This window comes from Caloenas nicobarica, chromosome 3, assembly GCF_036013445.1.
Source record: "Caloenas nicobarica isolate bCalNic1 chromosome 3, bCalNic1.hap1, whole genome shotgun sequence".
NCBI lineage: Eukaryota > Metazoa > Chordata > Aves > Columbiformes > Columbidae > Caloenas > Caloenas nicobarica.
This window is the reverse complement of record NC_088247.1, coordinates 89,445,782-89,470,440: the sequence shown is the minus strand read 5'-3', so window position 1 is coordinate 89,470,440 and position 24,659 is coordinate 89,445,782. Positions and strand designations below refer to the sequence as shown.

General features: G+C 34.2%; 1 protein-coding gene across 1 annotated transcript in view; it reads right to left on the bottom strand.

Annotated features, from left to right (window-relative positions):
- The window catches only part of DNAH8 (dynein axonemal heavy chain 8), a 138,230-nt gene that overhangs the window by 28,623 nt on the left and 84,948 nt on the right, over positions 1 to 24,659 (bottom strand). The window contains exons 60-78 of the mRNA XM_065630428.1: positions 24,364 to 24,486; positions 21,808 to 21,938; positions 21,316 to 21,469; positions 20,708 to 20,872; positions 19,914 to 20,140; positions 19,421 to 19,539; positions 15,873 to 15,976; positions 14,125 to 14,301; positions 12,604 to 12,771; positions 11,089 to 11,301; positions 9,586 to 9,723; positions 9,124 to 9,251; positions 7,900 to 8,071; positions 6,859 to 7,014; positions 4,532 to 4,687; positions 4,187 to 4,369; positions 3,616 to 3,721; positions 2,509 to 2,761; positions 2,219 to 2,409 (exon numbers count right to left, since the gene is read on the bottom strand). Of these exons, the coding sequence (XP_065486500.1) occupies positions 2,219 to 2,409; positions 2,509 to 2,761; positions 3,616 to 3,721; positions 4,187 to 4,369; positions 4,532 to 4,687; positions 6,859 to 7,014; positions 7,900 to 8,071; positions 9,124 to 9,251; positions 9,586 to 9,723; positions 11,089 to 11,301; positions 12,604 to 12,771; positions 14,125 to 14,301; positions 15,873 to 15,976; positions 19,421 to 19,539; positions 19,914 to 20,140; positions 20,708 to 20,872; positions 21,316 to 21,469; positions 21,808 to 21,938; positions 24,364 to 24,486 (3,064 nt within the window). The remainder of the gene's footprint in view (positions 1 to 2,218; positions 2,410 to 2,508; positions 2,762 to 3,615; positions 3,722 to 4,186; positions 4,370 to 4,531; positions 4,688 to 6,858; positions 7,015 to 7,899; positions 8,072 to 9,123; positions 9,252 to 9,585; positions 9,724 to 11,088; positions 11,302 to 12,603; positions 12,772 to 14,124; positions 14,302 to 15,872; positions 15,977 to 19,420; positions 19,540 to 19,913; positions 20,141 to 20,707; positions 20,873 to 21,315; positions 21,470 to 21,807; positions 21,939 to 24,363; positions 24,487 to 24,659) is intronic.

Below are 24,659 nucleotides of genomic sequence, written 5' to 3'. Positions count from 1 at the left end.
TACTTTGAAATAACTGCCTGGGATCCATGGGATCCCAGAATTTCCCTTAGTCTCTGCAACTGAAATAAGGGATATCAAAGAGAGGATAACAAAAAGTGTTTACACAAATCTGTAATCCATTATTAGCATTATTATTACAAAATGATACTCTGTTCCAGAACCACACCTTTTGCAAATTTAATACAATAGGCCAACAGGAATGTTTTTGCAAATTATTGAATTCTGCAAGAGAATCACACTCACTTTAGCCAAAAAGACCTTTTTCAACTTTAAGACGTAACTATGAAGTGTCCACAAAATAGCATACTTGGCCATATTTCTGGCTTTTATTTACATCAGCAAAGCCAAAGATGTTTTGCAATTCCTCTGTAACAAGCTCTCTAATATTTAGAGAGCTTCTTAGTAAAAGATATTTTTTGAGAGAAAAGATCATATTCTTCACTTCTGCCAGTCCCCCACTTTCTACTGGTAAAGGACACGGCCTACCTAAGTGTCAGGATAGCTACAAAATTGTAAACAAACTCCTTAGGTTTTCTCATATCCTTTGGATTTTGTTTCTTTCTACAGTTTTAATAAAAATTCTACGCCACCATCATGGGAGGCTATTTTCCTATAATGTGGGGACCTGCTTTCTCTGGTGACTTAAGGTTACCTTCAAGCTATAGTATTAAAATAATCAGGAGGGGCCTAGAATTTGGCCTTAATGGAATAGACTAAATAGAGTTAAATTCAGTTTATGTACTTTAGCAGAAGGAAAGATTTTACAATCTCCTGAGACTAGCTGAGTAATGAGTTCTAGAGACTTTTTCATCTCAAATAGCAATGCTTATTTCACTGAGACATCCCCTGATAATATGGCTGATGATAAGACATAAAAGCTCTCCAGGAAAATAAATGGAAATAAGAGGAAAAGAGATTTATTTTTCAAATAAATCCTTTCTTCAGCTTCTCCATGATGTTTGGTAAAATGGCATTCATTTTGCACCAAGAGCTGCTCATCCAAGGAGGAAAACTAAACAATTCATTCATTGCAGAAGATACCTAAGAATCCAGGACAATTTGGCTCAGCATTTGCCTCCTTCTCAATCTGATTTAACATCATATGACTAATTGTAGAAAATTTATTGTTACTTTAGTGTCATTTTATACACCAGAAGAATTTCTCACTATCAAATCAACTGTTGTAAAGCCAGGCAGGAAACTGCAATCATATGTACTAGACAAAAATTGCTAAAAGTACTCTTATATTTTATTACAGATTCTCATCAGTTCGAAAAGGGTAAGTGACCACTTTCTGCTTCACATGCCAAAGTTATATTTTCCTTTGGCAAAACAAGAATCCATGAGCTTAGAAGCCAAGAAATATGGTTTCTTAGCTGAGGCTTTACTAAAGCAGACAATTTTGAAAGCATTTCCAAGTATGCCCTTCCTGACATGAGTGGCAAATTGGCAGCTGGATGCCATTCTTGAAGGATAAAACCCTTATGACAAACTGGAAAGCAAAACAGAAAGTTAATTTAATCTTGTTTCCTATCCCATTTTTCATTAAAGGCAGATGATCTAGGTTCATTATTTTCAGATTAGACCTTTGCAAGATTAATTTGAATACTGTAAAATTTGAACAGGTTTTATATGGACCTCCACATAAGCAGTCCTGATCACATTTTTCAGCAGAGGCACAAATTCACAGAGTACACAGGAGGCAGACCTGGCCAATTGGGCCACAGAAACACATTATGTTATCTGAAAGTCAGTGTTAGCTGGTTGGCAAAAGTCAGAGAAAGCTCAAGCTGAAAGTGTATAAGACTGTCTGTAGCACCTCCTGACTTCATGTGGAGTTGTTCTGGCAACTTAGAATATAGCTTTATTCACCTCCATCAAAGAAGAGAAGCAAAGGAACAAGAAATCACCTAATTGATTAAAAAAAAGGTTCCAAATATAACACAAAAATACACAATTATTTAACCAATTGATGGAGAGAAGAACAACTATCATCTCGATCTCAGGACAGAACACAGCCTGGGTAAATGGCAGAGGCAGAACTGGCGAACTGCATCTAACTTCACTGGATCACAGCAGGGATAAGGACAGAGGCAGCTCCCACAGAAATGCATGGTAGAAACCATGCAGCCAAGAAAAAAAAAATAATACTTTGAAATGATATAAAAGTTTAAAAAGTTGAAGTTATCTCTACATATAACACAATATTTAAACTTACCTCTAATGAGTGTCTGGAACTCTATGTTTTTCACATGTTCCCTTTCAAGATCAATTTTTAATGTCAGGAGGAGGGTAAAGAGAAATTTGTGGTTTTCATACAAGCCTCTAACAGAATATGAGTAAGTTTCAAAGGTAAGATACTCAATAATGTTTGAGATTCTTTTCTGAGGTACAGGAGACTTCTTAGATCTGAATCATGAAAACAAAGCACAAAGAAAGCATGTTAATAACAGCAAATACATTGGAAATACAACTATCTGAATAGTAGAAAAGTCTGTGTCTTCCTACTTGGCCATAGATTGATCAAATAACTTCAAGAACTGAGCCAGTGAAGTTTGATACATATTATTGACCAAACTCATTTCTGTAATAAGAAAATAAAGAATGCTTCCACGTGTAGCAGCAGGTCGATATTCTTCCTGAGCAGCGTTAATCTCCACTTCAGTTTCTGCTGCCACAGACAACTTTTCAGCTACTTCAGCAGCTGTTTGCTTAGTTGTTTGCAGAACACCAATCACGGATTCATCATCTACTAGTGAACCTAAAAAGTCAAATATTGGATGTTTAGGACATTTTTATAACTTTTTTTCACTTTATATGTGTAAAAATTTAAAGGCCAAATTATAGAAACTATTTCTAACAAATGGAAATTATTTACTGTATTGTAGGAAGCTTTTGAAATGGAGACCAAAAAGGATATGTAACACTAAAAATTACTTTTATATTCAACATGTTAAATGCATTCAACCTACACCAACATGGATGTATCTATAGCAACAGCTTTGCAGCATATACTAGAGAAGTCAACTTTGTTATGCATATAACACACATATTCATATATAGTACTTCAATTATTTTGAAGTCTGTTGATTGGTACACTCAATGTCAAAAAGACTTAGGGTCCTAAAGGCAATGGTAACACAATAGTATACATGCATCTCAAGTACTTACTGATTGATTTGCTGAAAGTTACCACCTTCTTTATCCACCAAAGAGACAGTAATTGATCATGTGCTCCTAATATACTGCAGAAGAATTTGATCACCATTTAAGCTAGCCCATTTTATTTTGCATTTTCAATGGGTTAAGGATTTGCCCATGATGAGATACCTTATCTCATATGAGGGATAGAAAGCTCTCAATAAATTGTTTTGTTTACAAAATTTGTTTAGGTGTTAAAAATAATTAGTGTCTAGGGTTGTATGAAGTGGTATGCTATAGTATCAAATCCCTCATACACTGCTAAATCACCACTCTTCAAATTTCTACCATTGGATGTTCTCTTATTCTATCTTGGATGGCTAAATCAGTTTCTGTATGGAGAGGTTGTAATAAGAATCAGATTAATCTGCCTAATCTGCTTAATCTTGATTCTTTTACACTTTGATACAGAACCTTCGACTGAACTCAGTTTGTAAAGAAGATTGCCTTCCAATTCTTTCATCTTCCTCTTATTGAAAGTTACATCTTCCATGAGTTTAACTCGTTCTGCCTCTAGTTCCTATTATTAAAAAACAAGAAAATGGCATGACGCTTTATGGACTGTAACTATGAGTCATATTTAGAATTCAGTTGCTGATTTTTCAAGTTCATGAAATATACATTTTACTTCTTCAGGTATCTAAAACATGTTTGCATAACATTCTTTTTCTTTTTTCCTTTTCTTTTTTCCTTTTTTTTTTCTTTTCTTTTTTTTTTTTTTTAAGCAGTGTTTATTCAGTATCTTCTGAAGTATCTTATCAGTGCCAAATGCTTAGGCTTCATTGTTTGTGTCATACTGAAAGCCATATGTAGAAGATCCTCTAGGTGTATTTTTGTTATTTGGGAGTCTCTGTACTGAATTTGACTAAAATTTTAGAAAATGGCTGATGTCTTTTTTCCATTTGCACATTTCTTTTCCCCTACATACTAAAACCAGTTAAATAATCACCAAAAAAAAAAAAAAGTGTGTGTACTGCTGGTTTACCTGTTTTTCAGTAAGAATTACTCTTCTCAGTAACTGATTCTCAAGTCCTTTCAATGTAACAGTAAAATCAATAATTGATGTTTTTGCATTAATTTCAGGTGTGAAAGCAGGATTGGGTAGCTTTGTAGTCAGGTACAGTCTAAATGAAGTCATAACTTCTACTTCCTTATCACCAACTTTCACCTGTGGGGTAAGACAGAATAGTGATAAGCAGAGGAAAACTAGTTTTATTTGACTTACTAATATTGACCAGAAAAAAACCCCACATTATTTGCAATACTATTGTAAAATATCATTCATCACAAAGCTAGCCACTTCTTTCAGGTCTTTTGTTTGATTACTAACCTTAAAAGAGGTTCCAGATTTGATGAAATTCTTTTCTAATATATTATCAAGGACTGGATCCAGTTCTTCACCTATATCTTCAATCACGAGTGATCGTCCCAGTGAAAGACTATCTTCTAGGTGTGTACGGAAATACTTGTCATTCAAAGTTGTTACCTCAAAAAGAAAATTATAATTCAATATAAGGACAATCACATTTCTTCAAAGTCTTAGATGAAAACCACAGATCTAACTATGCATTTTTTTCATTGTTTTTGTTAGTTGCGTTTTAAAGAAAGTAATAAATGTTAACCATGCTGCAATTTATGGAGAAATACTTCTTGTGTACACAATGAAAAGTACCATATAAAGGTAAATTAAAAGAGTGACTGTAATGGAATCTCCAAAACTTCATTATAAGAGTAATAATGTACCAAGTAAAACTGGTACAGTTTATTGGGAAGTGAAGATGCTAAATATATTTTTGAAATCACAGATGCTTAACTTTTAATTTTCTATCCTATGCCATGAGGACTACATTTTCTAATTTTAGCTTTGAAGTTTGAGAAATTCTTTCTGGAAACCTGAACTCAGTCTAACAGAAGGATTGCTGTTACAATATTATGAACTCAGATGTTTGAGATAGCATGAAATGGGATTCATAATATATGAAATCATTAAAAGATACAAATAAATAAATAAAACACTAATTTTGTATTGCTTCCTACATTTCCACTTTCAGAAAGTTCTCATAATACTTTCAAGATTTTCTCTACAGGTATGACATAGGGCCATTCTACTGGAAGCCAGCTTTGGAGAAAAAGACCTTGGGGTCCTAGTAGACAACAAGTTGAGCATGAGCCAGCAACCTGCATTTGCAAAGGCCAGCAGCATTCTGGATTGCATTAGGAAAAACATCACCAGCCCATTGAGAAAGGTGATCCTTCCTCTCTGCTCAGTACTGGAGGCACATATCTTGAGTCTTATGTCTAGTTCTGGGCTCCCCAGTATAAGAGAGACATTGAAGTGAGTTCAGAAAAGGACCACTAAGATTATTAAGGGATTGAAGCACTTGACATATGAGAAAAGCTGGGAGAGCTGAGATTATTTATCCTCAAGAAGGCTCACAAGGATATTTACCTACGTCTATAAATACCTGGTGGGTGAGAATGAAGAACAGGGAGACAGATTTCTCTTAGTGGCACACAGTAACAGGACAAGATAAGATAAGCACAAATTGAAATATAGGTAATTCCATTTAAACATAAGAAAACAAATCAAGAAAACAACAATGGCACAACTTCATTGTGAGAGTGGTTGAACACTAAAACAGATTGCCCGCAGAGGTTGTGAAGTCTCCACCCTTGGAAATATTCAAAACCCAACTAGACAGAGTCCTGGGCAACCTGCTTTAGTAGATCCTACTCTGAGCAGGGAGGCTGGACTAGATGATCTTCAGGGATCCCATCCAATCTCAATTTTGATGTGTTTCTGACAGTCTGCTTTATTAATGATGAAATGACAAGCAAGAACTTCACATTAATTTTACTCCAAGACTTAAGGCCTTCAAAAATCTGGAGAACCTAAAACCCCCCAAAACTATTGAGATTCAGGAGTTCATGCAAGATTTTGCAACATTCAGGTTAAGTGTTTTAAAATGCAGGTTCCTTTTCCCATGCTGCTTCATTTGTGAAAAAATCATTTGTGATACAAAATACAGATGGCACATTAACATCTTTGTATCATATTTCATGACCAGGCATTTAACCCTACTGGCTTAAGCTATAAAAGAGCTATTAAAATTGCAGTAACATTAAGATAAACAATTTGTCTTGGGTTTGGTTTCAACTGGTTGTCCTCAGTTGACTTTTGTAGTAGTTACTTCATGTATGAATTCCATCTCGGGTTCTAAATTCTGGACTGAATCAGTTTGAGTACCTTTTCAAAGTTGTAAATTATTCTGCCTTTGTCTGCAATCTTGCCCAGTTTAGTCTCATTTAATAATTTCTTATTATGCCCTTTTGCTATACTTTTCACCACTTTGACCTCCATATAGGAAACGTACTTACCAATTTTGAACACAAGGCTACCTCCTTCTCTTTCATGCTTCTTGCTAGATTTCATACCAGTATTTACTTACTATATAATCTTTTCTAAATTCTTGAATTAGATTTACAGCTCTTGTCAAGTTCCCTGCTGATGCGTCTAAATCATTGTCAGTCTCCATACAAATTAATCTCAGATATGTGTATATGAAGAGTTACACTGACTCAAATGCAGGCACACGCTAAAGCCATAATGTTTGAAGGAATATAATACAGTACATAATTCCTTAAAACACTGTTCACCTGTAACTCATTATCCTGTTCTTTCTTTTTAATCCATGATTTTCCTTGAGTTTGTGGATCTACCAGAAGGGGATATCTAGTTGCCTTAGTGACAATGATACCATTCTGAATTGAGAGATCATCTCCAGGTAGCCCTTGAAGATTCCACTCAGTAATCTGACAAATAAAAAAAACCAAAACACACACACACACACATATATACATATACATATATACATATATATAGAGAGAGAGACAGAGAGACAGAGAGAGAGGCATATTTATTTTAAGTAGTTTGGAATAAAATCTCACTGGAATTATCCTTCAATTATGATTGTCCTAAGAAATAATGGGGACATTAAGCCAAAGGGGATGCCTATCTGAACCTGCTGAAAAGTGATTGTTGCAGATGGACAAATACTTCCAGGAATTTATTTTCAGGGATGTTTTTAACCATACAGAATGATAAATAAATATATATTTTAAAAGAGTAAGAAAGTCAAAAGGCTGCTGGACAGCCAAATTTAACATTGGGATCGATTAAGAGAAAACCAGGCTAAAAGAGATTTGGGGCTTAATATTTAGTGAAAGAAATTTGAAGGTTCTGGGAATGTCCTCTGTTTGTTTTCTCATACATTCACATTGAATGAAAAGAATTCATGCATTCTTTTTTAAATGTCCTCTTTGATATAAAATTTGGTTTTGAAACCAGACACAGATAATATTGACAGGACCAGAAGCTAACAACCAAATCTACTGTTTTAGTGGATATTTGATCTATAGCTGCAGTGACAGGTTCTCAAAATAAGATAATTGAAAGTGCACTGTCTTACTGGCAATTGTCTAATTGCATAATGTGTCACTTGTTTATAATATATAACTTGTTTATCTATCATCTAAGCATTGCTCAGTACTCAGATGATTAGTGGAAATTGCCAAGAACATTTGCAAACCACAGAACTGCACTGCACAGCAATATTGAGGTTCTGTTCTAAGCAAGGTAATGCTGGCTGTCACAAAATACGTCGACTTACATTAAGATGAAACCCACCAAGAACTTACCGTTGGTGGATCTACCAACATAGAAATCAGGTTCAAGTTTTCAGTAAAGGGGATTTTCTGGGCTCTCATCTCTGCTTCCCATAGATCTTTAAGCAAAAGGTTCCTGAAGGTTTGATTAAAAGGTCCACAGTATGAAAGAAAACCTGTGCAGAGCAGTACATCTCCCACAAGTCTAGAAAAGGAACAAAACCATAAATAGAAGGTGATGTACAATTTCAATTTCTATTGATTTAGACAATTAGCTTTTGAAACATAAGAGGATGTCTGTTCTGAGGACAATTTAAGGAGAGAACTGTTGCTCTTTGACAATGAAAAAAGTTTTTTTCTTTTTCCAAAATATTTTTGTGGTAAAACTTAAGGGTAGCACTGTATGAAAACATTATCTTCACCCCTACAAAGTAATAAAGCCCTGATGACAACCATTCCTTATTTCATAACTGAAGCAAGAAATTGACTTATTTCTTAAAAATATGTTTGCAATACAATATTTATCAAAAAATACAAGCTTGATTCTCCTGGAATGAGCAGATGTCACCAGAAATGCCAAATTTGCCCATAGGAAATGGGTAGGTAGTCATGGGAGGGAGTTCAGGAAGGTAGTCATGGCCCCAAGCTTGATGGTATTCAGGAAGAGACTGGACAATGCCCTCAGACACATGGTGTGAACTGTGGGGTTGTCCTGTGCAGGGACAGGAGTTGGACTCGATGATCCTTGTGGGTCCCTTCCAACTCAGGACATTCTATGATTCTATGAAATTTATAGAAACAGAAGCATTCCAGAGAAGCTGGGCCTGAACATTCAGGTTCTTTACTATCATCAACTATTTTGACAGGTTTCCTGTTTTCTGGACAGCTAGGATCTGTGGCTCCTAGGCTGCTCAACATTTTGTCATTTGGACAGCAACATAATGAGGACTCCCAGGCTTCTCAGAATAAGGCCTGCTGTCCCACATGTGTTTCAACACACAGACTATAGGACAAAGGTTACCATCTGGTCTCTAGGCTACCTCCTTTTATTCAAATATGCCGTAACTAATATCAAAAGGGATGCTTCTTTTCCAATCTGGTATTAGGCTAGGAATCCTTCCATTTTCCTTCTCAGTGTCAACCTTAGATCATCCCTACCTGCCACCTACTGGAAATACCGGAATGCGGTGTAGTGTTACTAGCTTACTAGCTCTTCAGCTTTTACACTTCTTTTTTTTCCTCAGATGAATTTGATACCTTTTAATCTGAGCTTTAAATTCTTTACTTTGCTGAGTCCACCTAACTTTCTCTCCACTCAGTCCATCTATAAGCATAGAGGCTGCTTGCATCTTTCTTCTGCATGTTTCTGCATCATTCAGTAAGTCCTAAAATTAAAAAAAGTCATTCTTAATTTAATAACAGAATGCAAATACCTAGAGAGTTATTTTATATTTTTTAATCCTCTTACATACGTTATGACTATTTTATTTATTTTAAACTAATTCTTGAGAACTCTAAGTGCATCTATTGTCTTATATGTTCCTATTCACCAAAAGAAGAAAATAGGGAGAGAAAATAGATATAAATATTTTTATAGCAAAACCTCATCCATGTCATTCAAGGTAGCAGGCCCCTAAATGCATGTTTGTATCAATTCCTGATTATATAACAGTATAATACGCAAACATTTTTCATAATATTAAAATACTTTTATCTCACCATTTTCTCCTTCATTGCTGCGTCAAACTTTGCCTGCACTTTATCCAGTTCAGCTTGCTTTTCATCTAATACCTCCTGAGCCTTTGCTAATTCTGCATTAGCTGTTTTCAGGTAGCCTTCCTGTTTTGCCAAGTTAGCCTGCAAAGAGAAGAAATATTAAAACAATAATCATACAAGACGTGAATTTACTCTGATGAATTATTTTAAGCCTACTGAGTTTGTAATAATGAGACAATAACACATAAAAATAATTTTATTTTATTATTTATGTAAATAATAAAAACATTTAATCTGAAAACTATGTGACATATGTACTGCAGATATGATTTTTTTTTTGTTAAATAACAAAGCAGTACTCAAGGTTCCTACTATATATTGTCAACTTTAAATATAAATTTTAAAAAAAATAAATAAAGAATCTGGTTAAGGAAGTAAGGTTTCTGATCTGTACACATTGAGTAGCCAAGAGGAACAATCACTCAATATTCTTGCTGCTTCCTTGATTATATGCTATATTATTTCTTTTTTTATTTGTACATTTTGTAGTGATCAACAATCACAACAAGACATTGGTCCTTTATCAGCTCGCAATATAGCTTTTATCCACTAGAAAACCATGGCTCTAAAACAGTGCATCTTCCCATTGCTCCTAAACTGATGTGTGTGCTGAACACAGGAAATCCATTAATTTTTTTTTTTTTTAAATCATCCACCTGCATTACTGTTGCTTTTGTAAATAACACTTCTACCAGTGACAAAAAATGTGGAAAAGATTTGGAGCCATCATTCAGATGCTTTCCTGGTTTACTTTTTTTTTTTGGAGGGGGAAGGGTATAAACGGTCGTAAATGTAGGGATTAAATAGTTGGTTTAGAATCCAAAAAGCAACAATCACTGCATTTGCGTTTCTGTATGGTCTTTACCTCTGATAAAATTTTATATTCAAAAACATCAAAAAGAATACCCACACTGAAGTAAAAATTACTCTTTAAAATGCTTTACTCAGTTTGGTTCCCATTATTGCAACGCAACTCCTTTATTGATGTGAATTCTGAATCTCTTCAGAAAGTCAGTATTTGGGCAAGATAGCAGCCCTCCACTCCCTCTAAGTTATTGTATGAAAGCAAACAAGGTAAAATGTCTGCAAATCTCTGTTTGCAGGACTCTTCAGTGAAGAAATGAAGATCCTCTCATGGTACAACTTTTTGAAAACAATTATAAAGTTATTATAACATAATAAAAACAAAGAGCAAAACCAGCTTTCACTGTACACAGTAAACCATAGCACATAGATTTAATCTAGGCTATTTTTTTTTTCTGTGTTCTGTCTAGAATCAAGAGGATGTGGGGTTTTTCTGCTCTTATCGTCCTTAACCACTAAAGTGTATGGGTAATTATGTCTGAATAAAGTTATCTAAACACATTTTTAAAATCCTACTACTATTAAAGTAAATTAAATTAAATTACATGGAAAGCAAACGCAAAGCAAGAGATGATATATTACCTTAAGAGGTAAGACTTCTTTGTTAACACCATAAAATATTGCCATGGCTTGAGTCCAAGAGAGGAGTCCTGCCACATTACCACACACCTTTTTAGCACTCTCCAGTGTATAGTCTTCCATGTTAAAGTAAGGCTGGAGTAATTCTACTGTCTCTTCATTGATTGTATCCTTAGGAAACTGCTGTAGACTCTGCAAGAACGGGCCACTCATAAGCTGAAAAACAAAACAAAACACAAACCACATAGGATATTTATAAGCTATTTAGATATTTTACATTCAAAAGTGTGCTTATAGGAGCGTGTGTTACAAAAAATGTTCCTAAAATTCTCCTGTAAAAAGAGGTAATTTATACATCTAATATTGGTGTGCTATTCAGTTTAACTCCTCCCACACACCTTCAATTATTTTGAAGTTTTAAGCAGTTCATTCCATTAACTAGACTTGAAAGTTAATGATGTATTTTCCATCTTCTGTGTTCCTGTGTTGCCATTTTCCCTGCTGGTTGGACAAGATGACATTTGAAGGTCCTTTTCAACCCAAACTATTCTATGAATCTATGATTTTAAAAGCACTTAAGAAGCAGCATTCCATTAAAAACAAACAAACGCAAACAAACAAAAAACCCCACAACAACACACACACAAAAACAAAACAAGATAAAGCCTCAGAGAATGCCAAAAAACTTATTTGCATTTGTGAAATGCGATCTAAATTTTTCTGGAAATAGAAATCATTGGTTTTAACTTTTTTCTAAGAAATGTTAAACATGTTAAAGGCAATTAATGGAATAACTACTTATCCCATTTCATTATGCTGGTGGGAAAAAAAGTGTTCTGATGATTTCTTAATTCCTGGAGAAGCTTAAGTAAAAAACAAAAGCTGTATTCATATGCAAAATATTATTTTTTCTTCATTTGCATGACAAAAAATATTGAGGCAATAATATTGGTAAATTAATACACTAACAGAGGAATAACAGAATTTAAAGAACAGCAGGAGAAGACATGGATACAAATTAGCATCCTGACAGAAGATCGAAGTCCAGAAGGAAGAGATGGCTGGCTGGCCAAGGAAGATTGAAATGCAGAATGGGAAAACTTACTGTCTCTTAGTCAGTCAAGTTTTCAAACAATCAAGGAGCCTGGGAGCATCAGAAAAGGCTGTTTAAATGTGAATGTACAAGTTCCCAAAGAGAAAGAGAGGTTTTCCAGAACACCCTTACCTCATGTATGGTTAGTATGATTGGTATGAGTTATTTATTTGCCATCAGGTCACGTGGCAGGAACAGGACAATGAAAATCTAAAGCTGCTACTACAAAAGTCTCCAAGCAATTCACCCACCTATTATACTTGCTACCCAAAAAACTCTATTTATATACTATGCCTATCTTAAAAACGTATGTTTGCATGTTTTAAAAATTCTGTCCTGTTTTGAGTAAATAACATCATAAATTCTCTGATATGCAATTTACTATTTCTGATGTTTAAGAAACACTGTTTGAAAACTCTACTTACTTTCAATGATTCTCCCCACGATGGCTTGCAGCAAGGCTTTTCTGGATCCATGGTAACTGGATCAAGTGGCTTTTGGAATAATAGCAGACAACAGTCCATGATCCTCATAATTAGGTGAGGAGGTTTTGCAAGTTTTCTTACAGTAGCGATATCCACTGGTTTGATGGTCTATTTGAAGAAAATTGTAACAGGATCCTGCATCAATACCATAATTCTATTTTCCCATTCAATATCTCAATTTTAATGTTCGTTTGTCATACTTCGACACAAGTTTGTACTAAGTACATACAAATAAAGTGAGTAACTGACCTTACTTTAATAAATTTCATAGTTTCATGAAACTTCAATAATTTTAATGAACCTATACTAGCCAAGAATATATTCCCAATGCTAAAGATATCACTCAAAAATCAAATCTAAATACATGGAACAGCAGTATTAATTTCACTTGTCAGTCCAAACGACTGAAGAAAAAAGTATACTGTAAAATTGCATAGGACTTAATTAAAAGCAGTTTCCTTGGTAAAACAGTATTTTGGATTTTTAAGGGTTAAGTGTCATTATTTATTCCAAGATGGATTTGGTTATTTTTGTTGGGTTTTAAGTTATTATAGGTATGAGATACTGCTTTTTTCTTCATTTTCTAGTAGCATTACTGACACTTTGCTTGTTTCAGTAACTAATACAAGAATAATGAATCATTGCAAACTTCAAAACTAACATTAATTCGTGTCTACAAAATATGTGCATGCCACCATCTGTCTAGAAGGAGTAGTTACAGACACATTATAAAAAACACAGCGTAATGTACAAGTCCACACACTTTATAAGCTAATTTTGTGACCATTTCTGGAAGTTTCATTGATCTCATTATCTAAATGTCAGTGTCAGAGCAAACAAAGTTCCTTTTCTGTTTTTTTACCACTCAATATTTTTTCTTACGTACATTCTGCTAACTAGAAAACTATAAACTATAAAAATACAGTACATCATTGAATTCTGATCCCAGAGTTATTTACTTTTTAACTGTTCAGAGCAGAATAATGAAATCGTGCAATGCAGCAATGCTTCCAAATTTCTTAATCCTGATTCTGCTTGCCCTGAATCCCCTTTGTTTCCTGTTTCACTTCAAATTAAATGTTTTGTGATGAAGAGATAGCCTTTTATTCCTCTTAAAAGAAAGACACTAATAATTAAGTACAAAGAAAGAAGTCTTTTAGCATAAGAAGTATTCTCTTGAATTCAGAATAACAGACATTCTAAAGACATCTGTAAATTTTGGAAAGATTTACACCTTCATAATTATCAAGTATTAGGGGGGAAGCAGATCAAATACTACAAAATAATGTGCTTAAAGTAAAATGTGAGATCCATAAATATTCAGAAACATGACTACCAGCTGTGAAGAGCTGGTACCCGCATTAAAAACCAAGTGAAAACAGCATGTGGGCAGCTCTAGCCTTTCTTTCATGGGTGACTCAAATACTACTAAATTAATGAAAATGCGAGCATTTTACTCACATTCAGTGCAGCTTCTGCTTCTTCTAATGCTGGTTTAGCTGCCTCCAGTTTAGTCTCTGCTTTCACTTTTTCTACATCAATTTCATCGACGATTTTTTGTGCTTTATCTTTCACACCTTGGACTTCATTTTTTACTTTAGATGCAGCTTCAGCACTTTCTGTGACTTCTGCTAGTACCTGGAATTGATAATAAATACAGAAAATATTTAAATCAAAACGGTGGAGCAAGTAATTAAGTTTTCAGACACAAGAGAAAACAGGTCTATAAAAGATATTATACAGAAAAACATAAAGCTAACCCTAACTATATTTCAGCAGGAGTTGGATAGGAAAAAATGAGTTATTTTTATAACAGATAGAAGACCTTCCAGTGGTTTTTAAAAGCCAGTTTTTATCCTATGATGGAATTATTTTTTATTTGAACCTATAGTTTTTCAATACAATAAGTATTTGCTTTTCGTGCTGTAATTCTGCAGATAAAAGTAAAGATAGCGTAGCTAATAAAACTAACAGAAGATGGCAAACCACCTGCACAAATGGTCAGCCTCTCTTTTACTTCTTTCATCTAAAAAGACTCACTTTTAGTCTATTCAAAAAACAGCCCTGTGTGAATACACAGAATGAAGCTATCCATTTGCGTCTGGTTCTTCAGTGCATTTATTTTTAATTCTCTTGTGCATCTGATAGTTGGTGTTAGAATGGTTTTTGACAAGTATCAGCTATAGGGTCAAGGCTAGCATGCTGTATGCATCTATATAGAGCATAAGTAATGCTCTCAAATATCTGTGAAAAAAAATTACAGATAAAATCCCCAAATCTCTCAATTTTGGGGAGGTGAAATCCAATTCTGGTTTTCTATAGGGCTCAGTACTAACAGAGAGAAATATATAGAATGTGAACAATATTACAAGTAGTTTAAATGAAAGTCTGTTCTTTTATTATTTGTCTTCTATTTCTGATGACTCATAAGTAGTGCCCTATTGGAAAAGCTAAGAGGCTATGTGAATGATTGGCAGAGAGCTATTTCAAAATGTATATCAAATATAAATATTAAACAAAGTGAACTCTGCCAGTATATCTGTCATACTCCTGAAATGCACGAAGTGTAATTTCATCCATTTCTGTCGTAATTTTCTCTTTTATGAGATTAAAGGCCTTGAAAAGTGCAGGCAGTCCTTTAGGCATCACTGGCCCAAAGTTTGCTCTCCAGTGCAGCAGAGCATCCTGGTATCTTTCAGAAAACAGAATGCCTATATTAATACATACCCTAACATGTCTTTCCAGAGAGTATTTTGGAAACTAGATTTCTACCAGACCACCAATCTCATTAGCACACAGACAACTTGTTAATGTAAAAGACAAACTATGAAACTGAATTGCGATGCTCTTTTTTCTAAGCAATTTTGAAATAGTAAAGACCTGTCTAATATCTGTTAACTTCTTATCTGCAAATAAGTGCTCATATGACCCCAAATTTAATAAATGTCAATCAAGCACACAAAATAACATGAAATAAAAAATGAAACCTGATGCTTATAGGAGAAGATATGGGAGAAGAGCAAGCAGCAAAATCAGAAGCAAATGCTGAATCAACATGCTACAGATAAAGGAATGAAACCTCATTTCAGACCATGGTGTACATGTTTTGGCTTGTACAAATTATGAGAAAATTCTGCAATAGCACTTTACCCCACTATATATCCTGGTGCTATTTGATGCCTTTTGCTATCTAATACTCAAGGACTTACTTTATCTGCCTTAACAGATGCCACAGCCAGTTCCTTCTCCTTAACGGCCAGTTCCTGAGAGAGTTGAGCAACAGACTCACTGGCCTCCATCAGCTTAGACAGACCTATTAAGTGAAAGATAAAGTTCAGAAAAATGAAAACTATTTTTTATCTAGTGAGATAATACAGTCTAGATCTAGATCCCAAATGCTTTGTACCTCATGTTCTCATTTAAGTTTGTGTAAAGGAGAGAAAGCGGGTGTGTTTCCCATGCACTGATGCATTCTTTTTTTCTCTCCATTCTTGCTCACAGATTTGAGCACAGTTTTTGGCTATTCCTGAGCTCCACACTGCATGCTGAGGCATGTCTAGCCTCTCCTCTCTTCTTCATTACTGAATCTTAAAATCTTACAACTTGCCTGGAAACATCCCCCTTATTTCCCTCTCTCCCTAAGGACTAGAGCAAGAGCACATTTGCAGTTATACATTTGTTGTGCAGTGTTTCTCTGGGATGTCTCTCCGCTTTTCTTTTACAAGATTTCACACAGACAAGCATTCTCCCCTAGAACATTTCTCGTTCTTCTGACACAGCTGCCTCATGATCAGGCTACTGCCATTCTACAGGCTTGTTATTATTACTCACCAAATGACAGGCTATTTGGCCATTCTTAACAATAAAGTTCAAAAGTATATTCATTGAAAGACATTGTCTGGGAGACAAGAGAAATGTTTCAGAATATTTCCATTTCCTGGGCATATGCCACTTTCTAAAATACTCTGAGGGATCATGGGATCGGAGAATCATAGAATGTCCTGAGTTGGAAGGGACCCACAAGGATTGAGCCCAGCTCCTGTCCCTGCACAGGACAACCCCAAAATTCACACCATGAATACAAGATAGAGAAACATACACTAACGTGCTACCCCCACCTCCCAATCCTCCGACAGCAATTTCCAAAATTGTTGTTGCTTCATTTCACTGAAAAAAAAAAAAAAAGAAAAAAAAAAAAGAAAAAAAAAAGACCCCCTTTGCTGCATTGGCTTTCCCTGCTACAGTCCTAGAGTGAGAAGAAAGAAAGATGGACAAAGAATGAGAATACACAGAACAAGAAGAATTGAAGAATTTCTGTTGTAGACAAGAAACATTTATAGCTTTTTCAGGTCCTCTGCATACTTCCAGTCACAAGAAACAATACAACAGTACCATACCAGCAGATGATTATTTTTAGTGCTTGAAGTCATAAAGGAATGACTGATTTAGGCATTAGAAACAGGAACAGTATTTTTCAGGGGGATATGTAGAACTCCATGTAGATATCATCTGCAATTTATCTAAAGCAAGTTAAAAAGTCAGCATATATTTTGAATCTATAGAGACAATCAAAGTAATCTTTATCTCTTGTCAATGTATTTTGTAACTTGTCTGAATGATGACTGCAGAAAAGTAGTGAATATAGAAAAATTATAAAAATCTCTTTATTAAGATACTAGGCCACAGTACTATTAGTATCTCAAGGATGTAATTTCTGTCACTTTTAATTAGCAGATCTAGAAACAAGTTGCTCAACTGGATGATATGACTACTTTGTCAAAGCTAAACTGACATCTTGTAGAACCACAGTTTTATATGAAAAGACATTATCTGCACATGTGGTGCTCTACCAAGAATTCCCCTGATGGATTCTGGAAGAAGACACAAGATGCTAAGCATTCAGAAATAACTGTAATTGTCATTGGATCTCAGTTTTTTCCTCATCTGTCTTACAAGATTTTTCACCCAAAGTGACAAAGCAGAAAACAGATTACTTCTATCTTTCAAAATATGTTTCTCATATAGATATTACAGTGCTGACAGGCATGATTTCAGTGTGCTTGAGCCAGGGACTTTTCTAGAAATCAGTATTGGTCAAGGCATTTCTTACAATTTTGCTGCTTTACAAGCATCTTGAATTGGCCCAGACATCATTACATAACAGAAAAACATTCTAATAAGGAGATGAAAAGAGCGACATTATCTCAGCAGAGTCTAATAATATAAAATTTAAATCTCATACCAGGATAATCTCCTAACAAACTGAAACAAATTTCAAGGCTAGCCTTTTTAACTTTCTAAATCTTGTTGACATTAAGTGATGAAAGACTAAGGATTAAAAGACGGATGTGTGAGACAGTAGCTAAATAATTGGTAACAAACTTATTGAGAATGTTCCTTAGGATGCAGTAGACAGTGGAGCACATTTGGAGTCAGCGATGACCAGCATTTTTGTTTTGTAATACATCTTTTCTATGCAAGTGAAACTATTTAGAATATTTTCTAACTGGCATGAGTATTGCCCATAAGCTGACAGACATGATTTTCTGAGCATCAACGATATAAAGATGCTGCAGTAGAAGTAGTACATGGTCATTTTGTTTTGAAGACCACATAAGGAATTAACTGTAATATCAAGTGACAGACTAGGAAAATCTACACATGAAATTTTCTTGACAGTACTGAAGCAAGTTAGGTCAACTATTTTAAATTATTTTTGAAAACAGAAGTACTGGAAAAAGAATACAAAAAAATATCCCACCCTTACAAATCTTCAAGGCTCTCAGACTTCATCCTCATCTCAAAACAGGACCAATCATAAGTCCTGATTTCTAGAGCTGGCAACTGATCCATACAGGGAAATAATGCATAAGATGAAAATATTGAGGATCACTTACTCCTCTGCAGTTCACTCTAATTCAGCAGTTTGTGAATAAAATAAATGCCTACATGTTTTATTTTATTTTCTTCATGTGAAATGCACCAACTGCATTGTTAATCATTGTCTAAATACTACATCCTTTAACCTTTGTATGGAAAAACTTATCATGTTGAATTCTCTGTTCTGTTAGATATACAGTATCTTTTCCCATAAAGACCAAGTATCCTAAGCTGTTAAATTGCCTTTGTAGATTTACAAAAGCATGTCTAGATGAAAAATGGAGAAAACTGGAAAAGTATTCTGAATGCATTAGGTACCAATCTAATGCCAAAAATTAGGTCATTTCAAACAGTTATCCAAAATTAGAACATTTCAGTCATACTTTTCTGTATTTCAGATGTCTAGTTATAAAATTACCACAAGTAACAACGACTTATTCTATGGCACAAATCTGAAATAAGCCAACTGTGAAGTGCTCAGATTGTATAGTGTGAATTTCTGTAGGGAAATCCAGAAATAAATTCATAACTATTCTTAGAGCTACCCCCCCTCTACACTAGTAAATCACAGATGCTCTCTCTGGCCATTTTCAGGTGCTACTTTCTATTGCAAATGCTAAATTGAAACTATTTAAGTTTAGTATAATGCTGAGATGAATTATTAAACTGGCAGTTACTTTGAGGCATTTTTGTAAGAAAATCATTGTGAACTGGCGATAGCTGGAGTGCTTGGAAATGGTCCTCATATTATACCAGTTTTGAACTGTTATCCAGCAGAACTGATTTTAAGTGATCACTGAGTAAGTAGCCTAATATTAAAAACACAGATCATTTGAGACCATAGATGGAAATATATGTTTATCCCTATTTTGCTTACCAATTTTCATACGATCAGCTTGTTCATTAATACTCTCTAAATTTTCAGCATAAACTTCTTTGTAGCCATTGACAAAAGAGAGGTAGGATTTAGGTGTTACATAAGTTCTTCTTCGATACCTAAAACACAGTATATTGGCAACATTGACTTAATACGTTTTTGATGTGTACAACCATTTGATTACTTCCAATTAAACAGAAGATTACATAAATCAAGTTTTTAACTCAGTCAAAATAAAATTTCTTCATCAAGCAGACCCTTATTTCCAATGACATTGCTTTTATCCACATAAAAATGTTAAAGATTGTTGAATATTGGGAATGAAGATACTGAATTTGCAAAATAGTAATTACTTTTCACAGCCTTTGCATGTATTGATATAGCAGATTTATTTTTGTATTAGCCTTAAAAGACACTCATTGACTCATACAACGCAAGTGCAAAAAACTATCAGTAGCAACACTTTAGGGATTAATTTTGTATAAAATATTACCTTTGGAAATAATTCTCACAGCTCTCTGAAACTATATCATGAAAGAGACCCATGGCTTCCACTACTTGTGTTTTAACTGTTGCAGAACAGACCATATTAAATTCTGAAAGAAAATAACTGGCTACAGCTATAAGAGCTTCCCTGGGCCATCGACTGAACCAATCCATGGTGCATCCTGATATAAGGCCAGGAAATTTCAAAGAACGTGCACGGAACTTCTCACCAACCTAAAGAGAGTAAAAGTGTAAATTTATTATATGATTCTTAATTAGATCGATCAAAATGTTTAATGCATATGAAAAAAAATAATAGCCTGGGTTTTTATTGCTAATTTTCAGCTGAGAACACCCTGCACTGTTTTTTATTTTATAGAAATATTTTGCTAAATTTCCAACATTCAATATATTATGAAATGTGAAGAAAAAATTTAATGAAAAATATAAATGTTTCTTAACCATTTAAAACGTAAGTTAATGCATTTTAATTTCCATTAAATTATTGTTTTCAAGTAAAAAGCAAGCATTTCAAAAAGATATGTTCATTGATTTGTATTAGGAAAGAATACATCAGGAGGAAAAAAAATTAACATGTAAGGAATGGTTTAATTTTTAAGTGTTTTGTTTTTAAGTGCTGACAACTGTACTATTACTTCTACTATCTCAGCAATTATAACCAGACTTCGTTAATCTTCTATTGCATCTTTAAATCTCCTTAAAAATATAAAGCTTGAATAATCCTGTCACACCTTATAAGATAGTTTGCTAATGGAAAATAGATATAAAGAAAAAGCTTACTGGAGAAAAGCAGAGGACAACATGTAAGTTCTTTTTTGCTCGACTTAAAAAATATTCATAAAGATTATCAAAGGTAGGAGGACATCGAGGCATCTCATTTTTCATCACAGGTATTAATCCTTGAGTGATTTCATCCAATTCATCCCGAGGAAATAAATTAGAAATCTTTTTAAAAAATTAAAATTCATAAGAAAATAAATTGCATGGATGTAATTATTATAGAGTTTATAACTATTTGTATACATCTGTATCTCTCTCTCTGCATACATACAGTTTAGATTGATTAAAAACCAAATTTTTCCCGATTTAGACTTCATGTAACACCATTAAAAACTATGAAATCTAACTCAGAAGAGTACACATCTTGACTGGCCAGTGAATACTCATTTAATAGAGGCTACTGAAATATCCATCACAGCTCCTTATTTTTTCCTGCCTTACACTGAAATAAAGTAACTACATACCAAAGGCATTCATTTAAAAAGTTGAGATATTTTAGAGTTAATCATTACTGATTCTACAATTTATTACCAAAATAAATAAACCAGTGGGAACAAATTCTGCAGTTTCCTGCATCCCTACATTGGCTGTCACACTGAGACCCTTACCTCGCCTGAAGACAGCAGATTATTAATATATTCCAAAAATGACTCATCTTTTATTTCATTATCAGTGAAAATGAAAGTGATCCCTTGTCCTTCAAACCCAGCTGTTCTAAACAACACTTTTAAATCATCCGAGAGATTGCTTACATTATAGGATCTAGGAAGAATAAGAAACATTACCTATTAATTCAAAACAGCTCAGAATACTGCTATTTTCATATTATAGCATTTTATGAATGATAGTGCAAACATCATTTGTAAAAACTCATATTCTGGCTCAAGAATAGTTAACACAAGGTCCACCTTTTTTCAGTTGAAACTTAATCCAGTGTTTTATACAAACCAAAGAATTTATTGTTTTCTACATTTTAAAACTGTGACAAAATTTAAAAATAAATAAATAAATTCATAAGGAAGGCCATTAAAAACATGAGATTATGTGCAAAGAGAAAGCAATAGCATGAGTTGGATTTATATATTTCTAGCATTTCTTACTTGGTTAAAGTGATCTGAAATATTTTATAGCCAGCAATAAAGGAGGCCAGCCTTGAAAGACTTTGTTTACCGGAACCACCAACTCCAACAAGTAAAGCATTTCCAGATGCTGTCCGAATTATCCGGGAAATCTATATAGGAAAAAATGGGAAAAAAGCACATTAATAAATGGAAATTAAAATGTTAACTAGGAAAATTGAAAATCTTTTATATTCTACACTTTATTACTAGAACACAATGTAGATTATTAAAAGAATACTTGCAGAATTTTTTTCTTCTCAGCAGAACAATTGTACATTCCTTAGGAATTTTGTCTAACTAATGAAAAAGCTTCATGTAAAAATATAGGATGGTTATAATTAGTTACAGATAGGATGTAAATACATAGAGAGAGACATCATGAGTTCTATGTTGAAGACATCAGTCTGAATGTGCTTAAAAAATATAAATTAAAAAAACTTCAGCTAGAAGAATAAACACACCTCATTACTAATTTTAAGAGTCTGAAAGACTCATACACATTTCAACTATCATTTAGTGTTATCTTCTATTTTATCTACCTTCAACGTTTCCTTGAAGATAGTTTTCTTAACAAGTCTCCCAGATATACAAATTTACTGTTATTGCTTTTTTACACATCTCCTTTATATATTAATATATATCACATCTTCCTTGATTTTATTATGTTAGTGCACTATTACTTTCAAGATGCTACAGGTTGGCTAGCTTGTCATATAATTTATGTATAAAATGCAAAAGATCAGCATCTACATCAAGCCTTCTAATTCTATTCATTTTTTTCCTCTGTCCTGGTTTTGTGTAAAACAAGACCAGTTCTTTTAGTGAATTTTCCTTTCAGCTAAGTTCTTCTGAGTAACTGCACTTTTCTGACTTTGGCTGAATGTTTTTTCAGACACTGTTCGCTCTAGAGCTGATAACAGTAGCAATGGTATGCAGAAGAGCCCCATGTTTAGACTTATTGCTATGGCAACCAAGATTATTGATAAATTTTGTACATCCCGTAAGTGAGAGGCGTATTTGCAAGGAGGAGCGGACAGAACAGGTGACTAAAATTGACCAATTAACTATTCCATCCCATACATGTTATACACCCTATAAAAGTGGGAGACCACAAGGGTCTTGCTGTCTTTGACCATGGCCAGCAACTGAAGAGGACCCTGCCAGTTCTGCTTGTGATCCCAGGCATAGTTCCAGGCCCTGCATCCCTGAATCCAGTTCCCATTTACTGCAGAGTCCAGCCCAGGACTGACGGGTACCTGCCCTGCAGCCGCTGGAGCAATGCCAGCTACACCACAGCCGCCACTGCACTGTGCTGGGAAATTCAAGATTGGTTTTGTATATTTTGTATTATTTTCTCTATTTATTAGTAGCATTAGTAAAGCATTTTTACCTTTTCCAACTTGTAAGTCTCTCTCCCTTTTCCTCCTATAACCTTTCCTAGTGGGTAGGGCAGGGATTAACAGAGAGCATCTACCACAGTTTGTCACCCTGCAGTAAACAGTAACGCCCCCTCAAAGAAATTTTGGGTTTATATAGAGTTCTCTCTGAGCCTATCCAGATAACTATATTAAAATAGAAGTTTAAATATGAAATTATGAGTGTGACTAAGTTTATTGTCACCATAGTGACAGCAGGGCTACTTTCTGCTGCCTAACTGCATATCCCAGATATTCTGGTTAAAACTTGCCAATGGAAATGGAGTATCAGAGACTTTCAAGGTCTTCAGAAAATCACCTAGCATCACATGAACTGTATTTAAAAATAAAATTATTTTCTTCTGTTTAAATGCAAAGCAAACAAAATCATTTACTTCACTTGAGGTCAACTAGAGAAGAACCAAACATCTCCTTCTGTTTTTGTTTCACTGTGGCTTCCATGTGCCTTTCAGTAAACAGATCATCAAGTTAAAATAATTCCTGAGATAACTAACACAACTTTTTAAACCTGAGGCACAGTGCTTCAAACAAATCTCATGCTTAGCCTTTTTTCCTCCCCCATGAATCATATTCTAACATTGGCTTAATTCTTTCCTTATATCTTCCTTTCTGAATAGGGGTTCCGCTGATTGTAAATGAGAGACTTTCCTCCACTCTATACATTGAATCTACTGCAGCTTAAATTTATTTCTTTTCATGTCTGTCATCCAAACAGATTCTACCTCACATTGTTTGGTCACTTGTCAGGTACAGATAGTTTTGAAGTGTTCTCTGAATTCTTAATGACTCAAAATCATTCTATATACAAAATATAAATGTGCCTCTTAATGACCTCGCCTTTCCTATCAAGGAAAATCTTCATACCTCTGAATACAGAAAATCTTAAACAAATATATAAACTAAGGTATTTATTACAAAACATGCAAACAGGTAAAATAACTGTAGGTCTTTCCTAGTTCCTGAAAATGACTAGGCAAAGTTGGCAAGCAAGTTTGGGGTCAAGAGTAGCTTTTCAGAATGTGCCCTCCAAGCATAACTTTGCCAAATCAGGAACACTGTTGCAACGGTTCAACTAATAAAAAAGTAACAATCTCCAAACCTTAACAATATGTGTCATTGCATCCTTAAAAAACACCAAATCAAGAAATGATCCTCTAATACATTCGTTGTATTGCCCCTGATACATTTGCAGTTTTTCACAAAGAAATTCAAAGCTTGGAATCTGGAATATAAATAAATAAATAAATAAATAAATAAATAAATAAATCAGTTACAATACTAGTGTGGTCCTTCAGAATTTAAAACTGCACTGACATTTTTGCACAAAATTGAGTTCACGTATTAGCCACCCATAATGAGATTATCTTGTTAATTCACTGTAGTGATTGTAGTTGT